This window comes from Lonchura striata, chromosome 5 (genome assembly GCF_046129695.1).
Source record: "Lonchura striata isolate bLonStr1 chromosome 5, bLonStr1.mat, whole genome shotgun sequence".
In the NCBI taxonomy this organism is placed as follows: domain Eukaryota; kingdom Metazoa; phylum Chordata; class Aves; order Passeriformes; family Estrildidae; genus Lonchura; species Lonchura striata.
In genome coordinates, this window is record NC_134607.1 from 63,298,171 (window position 1) to 63,316,515 (window position 18,345).

The 18,345-nt window shown below is 34.6% G+C and overlaps 1 protein-coding gene across 2 annotated transcripts in view; it reads right to left on the reverse strand.

Annotated features, from left to right (window-relative positions):
* The window catches only part of CACNA2D1 (calcium voltage-gated channel auxiliary subunit alpha2delta 1), a 347,921-nt gene that overhangs the window by 65,527 nt on the left and 264,049 nt on the right, over positions 1-18,345 (reverse strand). For both annotated transcript variants that reach the window (XM_021543146.2, XM_021543144.2), the window contains exons 11-12: positions 10,410-10,568; positions 5,522-5,626 (exon numbers count right to left, since the gene is read on the reverse strand). In XM_021543146.2, coding sequence (XP_021398821.1) covers positions 5,522-5,626; positions 10,410-10,568 — 264 coding nt within the window. The remainder of the gene's footprint in view (positions 1-5,521; positions 5,627-10,409; positions 10,569-18,345) is intronic.

Genomic DNA, 18,345 nt, shown 5'->3' on the forward strand with positions numbered 1-18,345 from the left:
TGGATTTTTATCTTGCACAGGAGACAAAAATGCCATGTGGCAACCCAGAATCATGCTCATAATGAAACAGCAGCATAAAGAGAAACTCACATCAACAGGAGATATGTGTGCAGACACATGAATGAAAAGGTTCTGCAAGCAGATCTTCCTAAAAAAGCCCCCCTCAGCCCTGCTTCATTTTCTGCTGCACCTCTTTAAGTCTGCAGTGACCTCAGCCATGTGTCCTCACACAGAACAGCACAGGGGATGTGATGGCTGAATGGAAAAGTGAAAAAAGTAGAAAAAATATAATGGATATTACTTCATTACTGAAGTCTCCAAGAAGGGCTTGGTGATGTTTGGTGATGCCAAGCATAAAGGGCTCCGTGAAAGATAGTGTAGGAAAAATGGGCAGATTGTTGTAATCCAAGAGATTGCCAGGGCATGGACACATGGCAGCCTAGCAGGTTAGCTGAGAAGATGACTGCTGAAAGAACAATGTATAGGTATTTTTGAAAAAGAGTATCTTAAAAATCACTGAATTCAGACTCCTAGTAGGGAAACAGAGATTCACAACTATCAGATAATTGTGGTTCAAAATCTAAGTTTATGGGGAAAAAATGTGTGCCTAATATCATACTGAAAAAGACAAAAAACCCTACTAACCTCTCTCTCCCCCCACAAACTATTATTGCATGGATTTATAAACTCAAGACTTACATAGCTTAGCATTGTGCAGCTTGAGTATTACCAAAGTATATTTGGGTAATAACTGTCAAAGGAGGGAGACTAAGATATGGCATATTTAAATTCATTACTGTAGTGGAATTAATTTCTGTTAGGAATCAAGAAACTGGGACAGAAGGGATATTACAAGCCCTTAATTAATAAGTGGAGCTAAGAGGTAAAAAAAAAAAAAAAAGGAAATTTGCCTTTAGAATAAGATGCTTCTTCTGTGAATAATCTAATAACAGTTTCCACTTTTTACTTTGACAGAAAAAGTAAAGGATTATGGAATTTTTGAGTACTGACCCAAATTTCACCCAGAATATTTTAGGCTTACCATTGTGCATATCTTGGAACATACAATAAAGTAAAATTAACAGCTGGAAGGTGATACATTCTTAAGGCAGAAGTGATTAGGAAAAGGGCTGGGGAGCAAGTTTAACCAGCAAGCTCATGCTTTGTTCAACCATTAATTTAATTACTTTGTCTTATATCCAGTGTCACAAGCCTACCACACACGCAGAAACACCAAACCTGTTGGGGTGCATTCTGACAGCTGTTCAGTTCTATTCAAAGCTGACACTAGTGTTGTGACAGATGCTGATTCAATTTTAAGCTCTGTAAGTAACCATATAAAGTTACATTTGGTCAGTCTGATCCCTGATGAAAATTCCATGGCTATCCAAAGTGAAAACATCATGGGCTTGTTTGAACATCCTTTGTAGTCATTTAGAACAATACATACACTACTGCTTAAATTAACATAGTTTTTAGTTTTACTGACTTGCAGTTATGCACTAATGGATTGAAACCAAAAAAGAAAATGGTTCCCTCCACCGGTAATGAGAGTAGGAGGCTTTTTTTTTTTTTTTTAATGAAACTTTTACAAGTTCTCTCTCATAAATATTTCATTTTATCAGTCTATTGACATGCTGAATGTGTCCCATTTGGAAGAAGTCAGTGGCAGCTCTAAGCTTCCCAGTGGAGTTCCAGCAAGCTGGAGCCTTCTCCCATGGGATATCTACCACAGTAGCTATTCTGTGCCCATCACATACAGATATTCTTAATGGAACTGAGTTGTTGGAAAACTTCTCTTCACATAATTTCATCTCAAATGATATTGTCAGAAAAATCTACCAAAAAATGAGGTTGTATTAATTATGAAAGATAATTCTGTGAGAATGGGACATAAGACCCAGTTTATAGTTCTGCTCCTACCTGAGGGGTCAGACTAATCCTGCCTCTGTGTCAGGTCAGTTCATCCAACCCACATAAACCTCGGCCATTCTATGAAATTTCAAACAACTAAAAGTGCACAAGGTATATTTAAGGTCTTTTCCTACTCACATAAGTTGAGCAATCTTTCCAAATACAGATTACAAGGGGAAATTTGCCCCAAAGATCTGTGGTTTTCTATTTTCAACCTGAATTCAAAATTCTCATGATAAACACCTACAGGGCATACATTTCAATTAAGTTTATATTGCTATCTTCAGTGAAGCCATCTGTAAGAGGAGTGCAAATAAAATGAAATTTAGCACCCTCATTCCTTAAATTTAGAGCATGTGTGGTATTTTACACATTTAACGTGAGTGCCCCAAATGCCACCATAAAGGTAAACATGCCAGTTTTTAAATATCAGGCTCAGCATTTAGTTGCAATGTGTGACAATAAAATCTGGCTTTATAAAGGGAAAAAGGCATGCAAAGGTGAAACACAACTGTGATTTTCCTCTTCACATAGAAAAGTGTTCCTCCCCAAATCTGTGTTACATAACTTTTATAATAACCCTCCTATACAGACAGAAAACTATTTTATATATATCTGTATGCTATTTCAAATAGATTAAAATTTTGAATTTAAAAGGACTACTTTTCAGCCTCTAGATTCTAGGCTCTCTTTAGTAGTTTTCAAGTGTTTATTGCATTATTTCACTTAACTTGAAGGTTGCATCAAGGACACTGTACTAACAAGTGTACTAAATCATGTTACTTGATGGTCTGAAACTCAAGCTTCTTTTATGGCATAGATTTACAAATTAACTGACATGAAAAAGAAAATATTTATACAGCTGAAGCAATTTTACATCAGGAAGATGGAAACAAGGATTAATAGATTTGAATAAATGGCTTTTTGCTAGTATAAAAAAACCTCAAGTTTACAGTAGTGCCTAAGTGACTGACTGTGACATAAGACAATAAAGATTCAACTTTTAAATGCTTTATGCAAAAACACAAAGACAAGTGGTCAAAAAAGTGCAGAGCAGGCAAGATACATATCCTGATACATATTTATATCATGAACTGCTGCTACTTTAAAACACAGAAAACATTTTAATACCTTTTATTGAATAGTCCCTCTACAAATAATAAATATCAACATAGTATGAAATTCACAGGATATTTATGAACTAAATTATAAATTAACTGCAATAAAGACAACAGAAACTAGACCCACATCTTCAAATCTCATAATTTAATATAAGAAAGCAGCCTACTCTTCAATCTAAGAAGGTAACACAATACTTGTGATTATGACTTAGCAAGATCAAAAGTGTATGTCTATTTTTCATGTTGGAATGTGTCTACCAATTATGTATTCTCTACTGATAATGAACTAACATTAAGTTACATAGAGAGGCAACAAAAGAGTTCACATGTCATCATTCTGGAATCAAGTGTAGCCTTACTAAGGAGAGCATTATCACAAGCATATTTTGTATAAGGCTTATTTTAAAAAATATTAGAATGTTATAAAAGATGTTGGGAGATTTCATTGTGATTTCTCAAAAAGAATTTACTGGTGCAATCTCATTAGATGTTCTCCAACCACAAATTTCCCTTCAACACTCAAAGAATTGTTACTGATTGAAAAAGGGGAAAGCAAATGGTTATTCAAATTACACCTACATAAACTTGGTACTTCAATTCCAATGTCACATTGGAGAAAAAGCAGTAAGGACTGATATCTAGCAACCCAGTGCTTCATTAGACAAGTGACAAAATGGAAGTGTTTACTAAGATTTGAACTTGTAGCTGCATAGACCATAAATAAATATAGAAAACGTGCCTTGCATTGCATGGACAATGCATTAAATGCTGTATGATAATATACTGACACACAGTGACCATTACTGCCATTATGCATTTGCTGCATGCAATAAAATCCCCAAAATGTCCTTCACAAGAAAGTGACAATATATACTGTTTTATATACAGCATTATACATAAAACCACTCCAACCCTTGGCAGTGGAAATTTACAGCATTAAATGATGCAATAAAATTACCATTTAAAATTAGTAAATCCTACATTTAATTTATTATATTTCACAGAATAATCAACCATCAAGCATGATGTGATTAAGATCACAAATCTCAGCACTTCAAATCTGTTTAGTTGTTTGGACTGAATATTTTACTACACTTTCCTCACAGCAAACACAGCAAATTAAGTGAAGAAAAATAATAAGAATACACCTTCCCCCTTATGGGGGTATTTCCAAAGCTGATGGTTGTTGTAATGTGATAAAAGCTACCACTATCTATCTACTACTATCCAAATTTGAAGAGGAATCTCTGCATTTATTTTCAGAGTACAGCCATGTGCATCATATATGGCTACAACTTTCATTCTCTCTTCTAATTGCCAGTTTAAAAAGTACTTTCAACTCAGACACAAAAATTAACTAAACTCCACCATATCATTCAGTGTGAAGCACTACTGTAAAACAGCCAAAAAATGTTTATTCAAGGTCAGTGATTGAATCACTGGTCAAAATACAAATTGAGCACTGCATTTCCAGCTCTAGTTTTGAAAGGATTCATTCAAACATATGAGGATTTCCAATTAGCTTCCACTGCTTCATGCATATACATCCATGGCAACTGTTGAAGTGCCTTCATGGATCATATTCTAACTTTTAGCTGCTTTTTTCAAAAGAAAACAAAAAACAACTCTCAAAATTCCACAGATGTAGGCACAAGCGCAAGATCTAGAAAAGATAAATGCTTAGTTGCAGTGTGAATCCAGCTCATATTCCATTTCTATTTAGAATGTGATTAATCTGTTAATAATAGTAAATAATAGTTTGCACTGAAATTTAATAGGAAATAACTTTAAAATCTGCTATATTTCATGCAAGCACTCCTGCATTTTTAAATCTTTAAGTCTGCAAAAGCCAGACCAGAAATTTGATTAGATTCAAAAACTAAACCCAAAACCAGCACAGCTAATAATCCAATTTTATCTAAACAAGAGAATTCATCCAGGGATTCTCATGTCAAACCCATAATTCTGCTTTAACCACAGATCAAATTTCATCAGCAGAATGCCATCCCACTTCTTGCTAAGACATTCAAAGGTATAATTAGCCTCACTGGGAAAAATGTGGGTTTGTTCCAGACCAAATCTATTCAAATTCAGATTCTAACCTTGAATTCTCCTTTTGCTTTTGCCTGGCAAACAATAAAAGCACATAGAAGATATTTGCACTGAGGAGACAGAGATACACATATATATCCTATCATTTAGCTACCTATGTTTCTGCTGGATATTTCAGGGATTACGCTAATGCAAGAAAAGTGTCAATAGAAAGTTGAGTTCTTTATGGTTTACAGTATAGTTCTGCATCACTTGAGACCAATGAGTCACGAAGTGTAAAACATTAAATATATTTTATGATTTTTCAAATAAACATTGTATATTGAAAAAGATTTTAGTGTCCTAAGGATCAATACAAATAAGGTTTTTTAAAGTACTTTATACAATTGTGCTGTTGTATTTCATACAGTAATATTTTTATATATATCACCTACTTTTTTGTCTTCATTATATTTATGGAAAATTTCTTGTGCTCTTTCTTCGCCACCATCTGTAAACAGCATAATAATCTTATTGCAGTTAGCTCTGGAGACACTGTGCTGTAGGAGATACAAACAGAAGAGTTTTTTATATTTCAGGCAATAAGGGATGAAGTACTATATCTGATGGCTTCTATAGCTACACACTACTTTAACATGGTAATGTCAAAACATAAATATTTTACAATTTCATTCAATACGCCTCTCTAAATGAAAAATAAAATAAAATAAACAAAGCCACTTCTCTGTTCCATGATACTTAAATATGAGTCACTTCAGATCTGGCCCAACAGAGTGGAATAGGGATTTATTTGGTAGTTCCTTTCACCTCCACAAACACAAGAGGAGCTCTTTAGCTCACACTCATCACAGCCACCCCACAGTGCTCCTCGACAGATGTTCCACATGAGACTTGCACAGTGGGGATCTCAAAATATTTTTACTCTTCTCTTTTCTCATCCTTACTTTTTTTTCCTTATCATTACTTTCCTTGTTGAAATTGGGGAACAATAGACATGAAATGAATTACTGAATATGTTAATTTTTTTTCTGTTGGACTCCTACCAACACTTTTCTTCCTTGCTGACTGGTTGAATAAAAACTCTGTTAATTTAAGCATCCTATAGGATATTCACCTTATAAGCTTTGAAATATTTTTGTCATATTTCCTTTAATTGAGCTCCATGTTCCAAATGTTTAATTCTTTCATGTTGTTCTTAAAATTATTAATACTCTCAAGCTAATTGATAATCTTTAGAAAAATATTTTAGAATAAGGTCTACATAATATATTGTAGCCAAGATAGGGCCACCTAGATTATTAAAATCCCTCCATCACCTACTTTTCTAATTATGTTGCATCTCAGAGCTGAAAAACAGAGCACGTTCCATTATTTCTAGAGAGAAAGTCTGAAATAGAATTAAGAAGAAACCCCTCTGACTCCCAATTCATCAAAGTTACTAGTAAAGCCCCTGAGAAAAAGGCAGTGTGTTTTCCAAAGAAATAATAACATTGTTCTACAGCCAGATCAATACAGGTGAGCATGAATTTTGGTTCCTTTTTATTCTCTAAAAATTAAGACTCTAGTTTAAGCAAATTGCTTATTACTTCTGCAGCCATTCCTTGTCCTTTGTGTTGCATACAAATGGACCCACTCAGACACACCTTGGTACTTTTGAGTAGCTGGATGTGACCAAATAAACCCCTTAGAGATCAAGTGAAGCAAATTCAACTTCTCCTTCCTTGAGCCTCAGTTTTGCTATATGAATCTACTCTGGAGTCAGGAAGATAAATAGGAGAGTTGTCCTTACAAAGTCCCCAGTTCCCTCCTGCTTTACTCTTTGTGGCTACAGAGTGACTGTCACCAGGCTGGTCAGGTGTGATGATTCCACTCTCCTCTGCCACTTTTCATTCTACTCACTGCTCTAACTCCTGTCCAATATTCAGTGAAGTATTACTTCTTTTATTACTATTATTACTTTCAAATTTAATAATTTGGAGGAAAAAAAAAAAAAGAAATCAAACCCAGAGATTCCCTCACATGTAACAACATATAAAACCTGGCTGAAATCAATACCTTCTCTCCAACCTCATCAGCACACGGTGTTTCAGTGGGGATTAAATAATTTATAACCATTTTTCGCTTGTGAAATATAACTTGCAAGATACTGCTTTGGGCTGCAATTCTCTCAATATTAAAAAAGTAATAAAAGTAGGGTTGGGTACCTTATAAATAAAGAAATTCACCTACCTCTACAATGATTTAATATATAGAACAAAATAAGATCAGAGGGACAAGGAAGAGGATCAAAATTTGCTCATATTACGAAACTTTGAAAGAAGGATTTTGAAAGAAGCACTATTATGGGCAATGGAAACTTGAGTTAGGCTTTGCTTTCACTGCCTAAAGCAGGATTTTTCTGTGACTTAGCATATGCTTACATAGTATCAGAAAAAAGCAGTTTTCTCTCATCTCCTCATTCTTACAGAAGGGCATTTACTTACACGATATTGTTTAGACACTAAAGACACGAATGTCACAGAAAAAAACATCCAAGATTTTAGCCCCCAAACACTGTTGGAAACCTAAACATGAATAAATTCAAATCATATCATATTACCCCATCCCTGGAACTGTTTAAGGCAAGGCTGAATAGAGCTCTGAGCATTCTGGTCTACTGAAAGATGCCCCTGTCCATGGCAGGGGTGCTGGAACAGATGATCTTTAAGGAATTTAAAATACATCTTCTCCCCACCCCCACCCTGTTTTGGCCTAAAATGGAGAGATACTGGCTCAGGGAGTGAATCCATAACAGACTGTGAAAATCTAATGTTGTAATTTGGTCATTTTTCTGAACAGTTTGCCTTAGCATTCCAATGGGCCACAGCTGAATTGCAATGTGTTGTCTATTCAGGAGCTTCCCCAGGACAAGAAGCAGCTTAGCTTAAATCACAAAAGAATACAAGAGGAATTGAGCTGTGTATTAATTTTTACTTATCTCTTCTATTTGATACAGGCATTATTGTTTTATTTATTTATACATTTATTTTTTTCATGAATCAAGCAAGACATGATTCATTTTATACTTCATTTAACATTGCTTTTGTTTTATACAAGTTTCACATCTTTAAAATTAACTCTTTTATTGGCAGGTTACAATTTAGGAATGCATTTTTCACTAATTTTTCTTTAAGAAACTATAGATATGAGGGAAAAAACTGCTGAAGCTGAAATATTATGGTTTTCAAAGAAGCAAGTTAATGTAACAATAAATAATAGGAAAATGCTGTATAAAATTTATGGAATCCAGATTATTGTTAATCACATGAATTATTATGCTGAAAAAACTTGTGTCTGTTTCTATTTAGGAACACATCAGAAAGCATTTTTTTCATGGTACCAAACATTAATTTGGTATACTGGAAAATGCTTTGAAATAATTGTCATCCAGAAACAGTACCCACAAAATTATTTCCAAAATTTGAGCAATATTGTATTTATAAGGACCTTAAAGCAAATGGACTATTTGAATTAATAAACATACAACTGGCAACTATTCCAAAGCATATTCTTTTATCATTTATTTAAGCCTGCATTATACCACCATATTATATTGTCTTGTCTTAGCCTCGGCCTAAACCCATCACCAGCTCTTTACTCTTCCTGCTAAACAGATTTGGCAATATTTGGAGAGGATGAGTATATATCCAGAACCTTTTGCAACCCACAATGTCCAGTCATAGCTTCTAGGCTTGCAGAGATCATGTGAGGCTAATCACACTTCTGCCTCCAGCTACAAAAGAGATGGTCCCACTTTAGCACTCATCTCCAATTATTTTTTATGTAATCCTTTAGTCCTACAAAAAAGTCCAGTTTGAAACTTCCCCTGTGTTCAGCTTTTGTCATGTTGCCTGTACACAAAGTATGTACCTGATGCTGCACCAAATGTAATCCATAACTATAAGGAAATATCAATATTATGAGGAACATATTTGGCTAAATTTATTTTCTTCCTGGTTCCCTCTGCAAAAGATGTCAACAGGCGCAGAACAGGGGAAAATGACATCCAGCTTGGGCCAAAATGTCCAACACACTTTGAAATATTGTTTGTAGTTTTATATAACCATTAGCAGAGGACACCCACTCATTTCCCCCCCACACACACACTCCTCTGCCAATCTGAATAGTAGTATACTGAGAAAATTCCTATTAAAACATTGCATTTTCTTTTTCTCCATGAAAATTTTACAAGGTTATATTTTTTTTTACAGCAGATCTAGCATTAAACTGCATATACAATGTCAGGAAAGTATCCTGAATTTCGAATCTGGCAGACTGGGGAAAAAGAATATAAAAAAATCAAAACCGCAACAAAAAAACCCCAACAAAACCACAAAAAACAAACAAACAAAAACCACAGAAAAAACCACACACACACACACACACACACACAAAAAAAAAAAAAAAAAAAAAAAAAGAGAACCACAAAAAACCAAACCAAAACCAAACAAAAACAAAACCAAAACCAGTAAGGATAAAAATACTTAAGCTATACCTTACCTGCTGTCAAGTATACAGCTTTATTTAAGCTAAGATTTAAGATACAATATGCCTTCTTCAGGAAGGCGAGAAGTAGAACTATTTTTTAAACAATGACATGAACCATTTAAAATTTACTAATAAACCCCAAACAATTGTTATAAATGTGAAACATTGCTATTCAAAAAGCTAGTGCCTGGTTAGAAAGTGCAATGTATTTAAAAATAGGGCACAATGCATTTAACTTTTGAGGAAATTATTCTTTTTATACATGAGAAAGAGAATTATAATAGTCAGAGTGAGTGAATACTACGCTTTAGGCATCATCAGGTGCCTAGTATTCCTTTATTAACCAACTAATTTCCTACCCTCTATCTTGCTCAAACCATGGTAAAGTATTTATGACTTGTAGTAAATGTGAAATTGTAGGTTAATTAAGCATTGCTAGGAGATGATGTGGTAAAAGTGAAATAATACAGTAACACAGATCTTTCCATTTTAAAATTAACTCAACCACTACCACAAGTATGTATCAACTGTGAATCACATGCTAAATGAAAAAAACAGTGAATGAATGAAGTAAAACAGTACAACAGATTGAAAACCAAATTAATTCCAAAGTCTTTGCAACCTGCTGGGGAACCTGCAATAGAAAAAAAACATTGTTGGCATATATTTACTTGCTAAATATAGGTTTGCACTTCTACCACTTAGTTACACGATGAAGGAGCCTGCAGTGGCCTGCTGAATATTCCAGTTCTCCTTCTTCACTTGACAGAAGAGAGATCTTACTTAAATACTTACATTTAGCAACTGTTCAAAAGCATAGCTAAAGCCTTTTTTGTAATCCGTAATTCCTTTAGCAGAGATCTTATAGACAGCTTCTTTCAGTTTCTTCTTGTTCCTCACATTAGCTTGGACAAGATGATTAAAGCAACTGACATTCTGAGCATTATTATTAAACTGTAAAATAAACAGAAATAGTATTAAAGACAGTTAATTTTCTTTTCTGTGTACTGTAGCAGTAAAGATTTATGTTTGCTGGATCTTTGTGAGATGAAGAATGTCAAACCTACATTTTAATTTCCACTACACTGAGAGCAACCAGTAGTGACTGAAGATTCCAAAACGAGTATAAATATTTTAAAGAACAAGTATTTGATGCTTCACTCTGTGGCAACCCAAAAAATCTGCTATAATGGAAAAATTCACACAAATTTTGTTTCAAGTTTATATAAAGAAATAAAACTTAGAAATGCAGAGTTGAGGAAATTTAAAAATAACACAGATAAAGACATATTTTACCTTTTTTAAACCCTGAAAAATATTGGTTGAGTTATCAGGTGACTTCCATATTGCATGAATTAGGTTGGTGTTTTAAAGTGTAACTTGCAGATCAGACTCAATTGGTATATATAAATTATGGAAAACAAAATATACTCTTGATAAGCACAGGAGAGCACAGCTGCAAATATGACAATACTGATGATAGGAATAGAAATTTGTGTCTTGAGGAAACACATACTTTTACTGTCTTACACACATATCCATAAAGACAACCCTATGAAAAGTAATTTATATGATATTCTGACATTATGTAAAAACATACACAGAAATTTTTTAAGTGCAAAATATTGTCTTCACAAGAGGAAATTTGTTTGATTGCTTTTAAATTTGTCTCTGTATAAATATACATATATATGTATGTATACTAAAATACAGACTTTACAATTTACATTTCAACTGAAAGCAGATTATTATGTCTCTTCCTGATTATCAATGTTCAGTGAAAGTAAACATAAATGTAATTTTATGCTGTCAACCTGGTTCAAAGCCTTAAAATAACTTAAAAATCAAGCCTCGATGGCTTAGGTCTCACTACTGCTAACTAGTCCAACAGTGCTGTGTAGCTAAAAGGTAAATAATGTCACAGGTTTCAATAGATGCTCAACTACTTACACATCTAAAATAAATCACTAAGTACCAGGCACAAAGCACAGAGAGAGAGCTGCTTTAAGCAGCAAATACCAACCTGTAATTGTACGACACTTATAACAAACAAAACTTAAAAGGATAAAAAGATTATTAGTATGAAACCATTTTTAATAAAGCCTAGTATTTCAAATCATGTTATTAGGGAGTTACACTGTAATACTGTAAGACACATGTTCTTAATGTATTCCATATTGCCCAAAAAAGATTATTTTTGGGACTAAAAAACCCCAGTATGTTTTGCTGCTTAAGCAAAACCATGAGATAATCACATAAGTGCAACTAGTTCACTTTGATGCAAAACTCTTACACACTCAATGGTGCTTCCAATAAAAATTTCTTATAGAAGTAACCAGCAAATCACCTAATGATTATTGGATACATAAACCATGTGGGAATGACAATAGGTATTATGCTGTGGAATTTTTTCAGTTTGCCTCAACCTAAATTTATAGCCATGATAGGAAAATTACAGACATAATGTAATTTTATAGATTTATAAAGTAAATTTGTAAAGTTACATAAAGTAATTTTATAATTTTATAAACCAATTCAAATTGTGAGTTGCGGTAAAAGTACAGAAATTATATCTGGAAAGTAAAAAAAAAAAAACAAACAAACATTACCTAGTAGGCAGCTCTGCCCTACAAAAGTCAATTTCATCTGAAAAAATAAAGTGAAAAGTCTCTACTGCTTCACCAGTGATATGATATAGACATTATTTAAGGGCCCAATATAAAAGAAATCCTAAATTCAGTCCTATGGCACATGCGTGCCTTATTTTGGCTATAGCAAACAGCAATTTAGACATTCAAATGAAGATTTAGTGACAAGAGAAAGTTTCTCCCTGGAATGTCACTAACATTAAACTGCCAATCTACGTAACCTGCTAGCAGTCCTGCAAATATATCAGGATAATTATTTCTAAGAAGGTCAGGTATCCAGCACATGGATTGGTAATTATGGCTATAGAAATGATTTTTAAAATATTTTAAGGAATACTGGTTCAAACTGCGCAGGCAGCTGACAAGGAAACTGCTGTACTACACATTAAACTGCATTGCACTGTACTCACACACTCTGTAAAGTGAACAAAGGGTCAAACCAAAGCATCTGCATCTGTAGATGCACAAATGCTGATACAAAATGAAGGAAAGAAATGACACATTTGTAGCATGGAGAGTTACATCAACCAAAGTTTGCAAATGCTCTAATTTAATTAAGCAAATGTATGAGCCAGCTGTTTGCAGAGACATCAGTCAACATTAATGTTCATGCCAGTCAGAAAGGCAGAGGAGCAGAGTTTTTGATTCGATGAAGGAATCAGTAGATGGAACAGCAATCCTCCAGAATGAGCATTTCCCTTTCCTAGGAGATGAAGGCAAAGTTCACATCTGACTGATGAAATGCTGATGAAGAGGGAAAGAATATTCAGGGGTGAGTTTAATTAATTTGAACTCCACTAAAGTATTGAAGTAATGGAAGGATTTCAACTGTAAAAGCTATCAGAACATCCTTAAAACTGACTTTCCATATGCGACAAACACCAGGACCATTCAAAACTTATAGTTAGCCTAACTGAGGCAGCTTTTAGTTATGCTCATCTGAAACATAACAGCAATAGTGGCATTATAATTTTTTACACATTAAGATGTGTAAAAATTTGCACATCTTAATTTACAAGCCAAAATAACTGCTATAAACCTTTTTTGATTACTGGTCACATTGTCTGACCCCTAAGTACCATAATAATGCTTATTTCAGATCACAGGACGTCTTGAAAACAAATCACTCAGTATTTAACTGAAGAAAGAATGTAGAAGCTTTCAAAAACCGGTTGCCATTTCAGAAATTCCATGTTCTTGCCAAATCAAATCCTATCAAAGGTGTAAAATTAAGGTAATTACAAGCCATACTTTATTGAACAATGTACTCTCAGTTAAACATGTCAGTTGGGTATTGATCAGCCATGCATTCCCCCTAATTATTGCAGTAAATGTAAACATATGCAACAAAGGTGCTATTGGAAAAAAGGAAATAAATGGGATTTTTTGATGATGCCATGGGCTCAGAGATTCACTTACAAAACAATGTATGACATTTAGAAGCAAACCTTTCAATTGTTAAAATGTAAAGCCACCAACAGAATGGCTGTCACTACCAATGACAGCTTCTATTTTTTCAAGTATATGAAAAGCTTATTCCTTATCTAAGCTAAAATAAGAGAAGCTTGCAGCAAAACAGCTATAAATAATGGAAAACAAGATAGCCTTGAGCTTTTTATTTTAAATCATAATGAAGTATTAATATAATTAAATCTGTCTTGTAATTATACCTGCAAGGTATAGGATCTAGATGCAGTTTCCTCTGGATTATTTCTCACTACTCCATTTATTTATATCCTTTTGCAGTCTTCACCGCTGAGATTTACCAAAACAATCCTCTGCTCTGTGGAAATAAAGACCTTCTCCTCACAGGTTTGGGCAGGAATAACTAGGCCTGCTACTGGGGCACAAAAAGTCTCAAGAGAACTCATCCTCATCGACCTCAGACCACCAGTAAAACCTTTGGCCATATATGGGGCAACTCAATCACCTGAAAGATTTGAAAACCACTTCAACTTAACATGAAAATCCAAATGAAGGGCTTTGAGCTTAATGATGCTTGAACTTTGTCATTCTAGAAAAGGTCTGAAACATAAAAAACTAATCTGACAGTCTTACAAGCACCTTATCTTCTGATTCAGAAATAGATCAAGTTGTGAAAACCAAGTGAAAAAAACAAGTGAAAAATGATGCAGCAAAAGATTTAAATGTTCAAGACCTTTTCCCTCCCTTGGGTAGTCCCACTGAGCTGTGGGCTCCTCCAGCCACATGGACCTCTGCAATCCAAGTGCCCCAAGAGCTGAACTTACAGAAAATAGGAAGCTTTCATTCTGAAAACCTCTTCTAATTCCAGAATAGTTACTTATGCATTGCTAAAAGCCTCCTCTTTTCTACAATCTCAGCCTGGAAATCCTTCTAATAAAATTACTAAAATTGCTACCACAATATGAGGTTATTAAGAATTCAAGGAAAGTAAAACAGAAATATTGATTTATTTCCTATATCTATTCCACTTTGTGGATATGCAGATCAAAGAATGAATAGCAAGACCCTACAGACAGGTCTTCATTAAGAGGGGAGAATAAGGCAAAAGAAGGAGAGGTGAAAAAAAACCCTGGAAAATATATCTGAAATTGAGAAAGAAAGTATCAAAATTCAGGATAAACTCTGTGATTCAGTTTGAAAAGGACAAAATCTTCTGTAATCATCTCATTACTGCAAAATGCAAAACCAAACGCCAATAAATTGAAAACTTAAAAAAAGTTTTCAAGTTTTAGTCACTAGGTGGCACAAAAACAAAAAGAGTTGAATTGGTCTTGGCAGTACCATGAAACGTGGAATTTTATATTTCTGGTGGAGGACATTAATGCTTTCTGTAGCTAGCATAAAATTTTCATTTCAACTAAACCGATAAAAAAACTTGTGTTCTAAATTATTGAAAAACCACAAATATTAAAATCTAAACTTCCTCATTAAAGAAAAATTTCCACATCTTGAACACAAGAGGTCCTGACTCCAGGAGGATGAAAATTATGGAAAAGCTGTATGTAAACCAGCCTACTTTCTAAATGTCCTTCTGTGCCTCCAAAATCTGTAGAAGTGATAACATAAAGTATGCAGGACCAGGTCTTTGTAAAAATTTGGATTATCTTAATCATCCTTACCTACTGCCTCCCTATTCTGTCAGTTTGTTTACTGACATCTATTGATTTAACATATCATGTTTAATTAGAATCTTCTGGAATTGCATTTTTAAGTTAATAATAATAATAAAAAAATAAACCAAGCCAAACCAAATCAAACCTCAAAACAAACAAACAACCCAAAACAAAACCCAAACCAAATAAAATTAACGTAAACCAAACAAACAAATAAACAGAACAAACGAAACCCCAAAACCAACAAAACCCTAGGAAAATCTCCTTTTCCAAAAATATCTGACATGAAATGAGAACCTGACTAAAACTGCATGAAAGTGGTGCATTTTTAAACATTCATAAATGTTTATCTTTTATAGAAAAGAATATACACTTGAACCAGGCAGTAACTTCTACATTTAAACTTGCTATGGAAATAAAACACATTTAAAATACCAAAATCCCAATAGATTAATGCATCAACGACATCATTCCAGGAAAACTGAAAGTTGAGGAAAATACAGTGACTTTGCTAAAGACTCACTCAGCTACTACTGCTGCTGAGGTTTGTCTCAGCCTGCTGAGGTTTGTTGCTATGCCACTTCTACCTCGTGGCTAAATCAGCTTGGTGACCCAGTTGTATCTATATGTATTAAATGAGCAATAGTGAAATAGATCTGATTTCACCAGGCTTTCATTTTGTAGCTAAATCTGGCTTTGTCATTTTCTTTTTTTTTCCTCTTCCCTGCTGCTTTAGGCTTGGTAATAGGATTTCAGGGTTAATCCCAAGAATAACTGAATCTTGAATAAGGCCAGTTAGATTTTGTATTTGAGCAGTGAGAAGACATTATAAATATTTATCAGAACCCATTTAGAGAACAGTATGAAGGCAATTTTCCAAGTTTTATTCCCATGTAAATTCTAAGTACACAGAAAATCTGAGGTAATTCAACAATAAAGGTTTGTAATTTGACATGAGAGAAAATAATATGTGGTATCAAAGTTCACCATTCATTTCTTACTATAAAATAACTTATTTCTCCTATTCTATGACTTACGTACAGGCATTCTTCAGTACAATCCTACAGATACATGGTAGAGAAGATATAAGAAATTTATTCCAGTACTGAGAAGAACACCTGCATTTCTTAAATTGTATTTCAAGTATCAAGGAAACAAAATTAGGATTATATGTCAATTTGCACTATTGGCATTTCCTGAGATTTAAAATGTAACACATTTCTTTTCACTGTTAAGTGTATATATGTCCATCATGCACCAGATTTCGCAGAATTCAACAATAAAACTGTTTAGATCAATAAAAAGCTGTTGAAAAAATATTGTAGAATAATATAAGATAAATATTAGGGAAAAGACCAAATATAAGACGAAAGTCTGCGCTCAGCCAGCTTTTTTAAACTTTATAACCAATATTATTACCTGCACATAAATCAATGCAAAGCTCCCACTAAGTACTCCAGGATTAATGTCCAGACCATAAAGTATGATGCTGCACTGCCAATCTCAGAGTTACAACACAGAATGTCAGTGTAGGCTCAAAGATGAATTTGCTTAGCAAGATGAAATTTATGGTCTTTTGTGTTGCTGTGGCTAAGTTAGCATGTATTATTTACTTAAAATCATGTGTTTCTGACTTCCACTGAAAAATTCAGTACTGTGATTTTCTGCATCTCCCACGGAAAGCTGGATAATCTGAACTACAGCACTGCTCCATGGCACTGCTCCCCAGATCCAGTGGGGAAGAGAGCTGTAACAGGAAGAAACTTCCTAGGCAATTATTTTGTAGACAATTTCTCGTTATCACTTGACAGGGAGAATCTTCATTCAGTCAAACTCAAGTTGTTTAAAACATGAAGCATCCTTGCCAAAAAAAAGAATCATGAGAATATATCAAGTTGGAAGGGATTCATAAGGATCATCAAGTATAAATCCCTGTTCCATGCAGGACTACCAAAAACTGAACCACAAAGAGCATTGTCCAGAAACTCCTTGAACTCTGACAGGCTTGGAGTAATGACCAATTCCCAGGGGAGCCTGTTCCAGTGCCAGACCACCCTCTCAGTGAAGAACCTTTTCCCAGTGTCCACACTGAACTTCCCTGACATTCCTCACGTCCCCTCACTGGCCACCAGACAGAAAGTTTTAAGTATTAAACTGTTACCTATAGATTCTCCTGATATGTGAGGTTGCTCCTCAGGGTGCGAATGTTTACTTGGTGCAAGAAGTTACAAGACAGACACACATTTTAGCATCAGCTCGCATGGCAGAGGGACAGCAGGACCAGAGTACCACCTCTGCATTCTCACATCTTGACTCCCATGTACCTGATCCCCTTTTAGGGCAGAGCACTGAGCCTGGCTGGGCAGGTGCCTGGAGTTCAGAGCAGGGAGGAGGCAGCAGCAGCACAGTGCTGACAGGGGAGATGCTGCTGCTGAGGCAGGAAGTGAGAGACAGGAGGGAAAAGTGTGAGTCTTGAGAGAGTGAGTCTTGAGAACTCTATCAGCATTTCATTCATGCTTTGCCTGTTAGGAGATCCTTTAGATTCACTCCAAGCTAAGATACTGCCACACATAATTATTACCTAACAAATAGACGACTGTTACAGAAAGTATATTTTTAAAAGGTGGATCACAGAACAAATAGCCTCCACCTTGTCTCAAAACTTCAGGACAGCCTGCATTTTCTTATTTTTTTACTAACATGTGATTTATCTTTCTCCAGAAGAATGATTAAAGCCACCCCAGCCCAGCCTCTTCTGAATTGGTAAGGAATGAGTTTATTGTTCATGAAACCACTCTCGCATACACATTTTTAATGATATTGTCACAATGCTTCCTTATAATAGTCTCCTATTTGGAAAGCTGATTCAGCAATGCATTTGTGGTCCAGCATCTGACATGTCAGAAAACATTCCAAGATCAATGATATGTCTAACGAAGCAGGGGCCTCTTTAGTTAGATTTGTGGTTTGCTGAAAATTAATAAA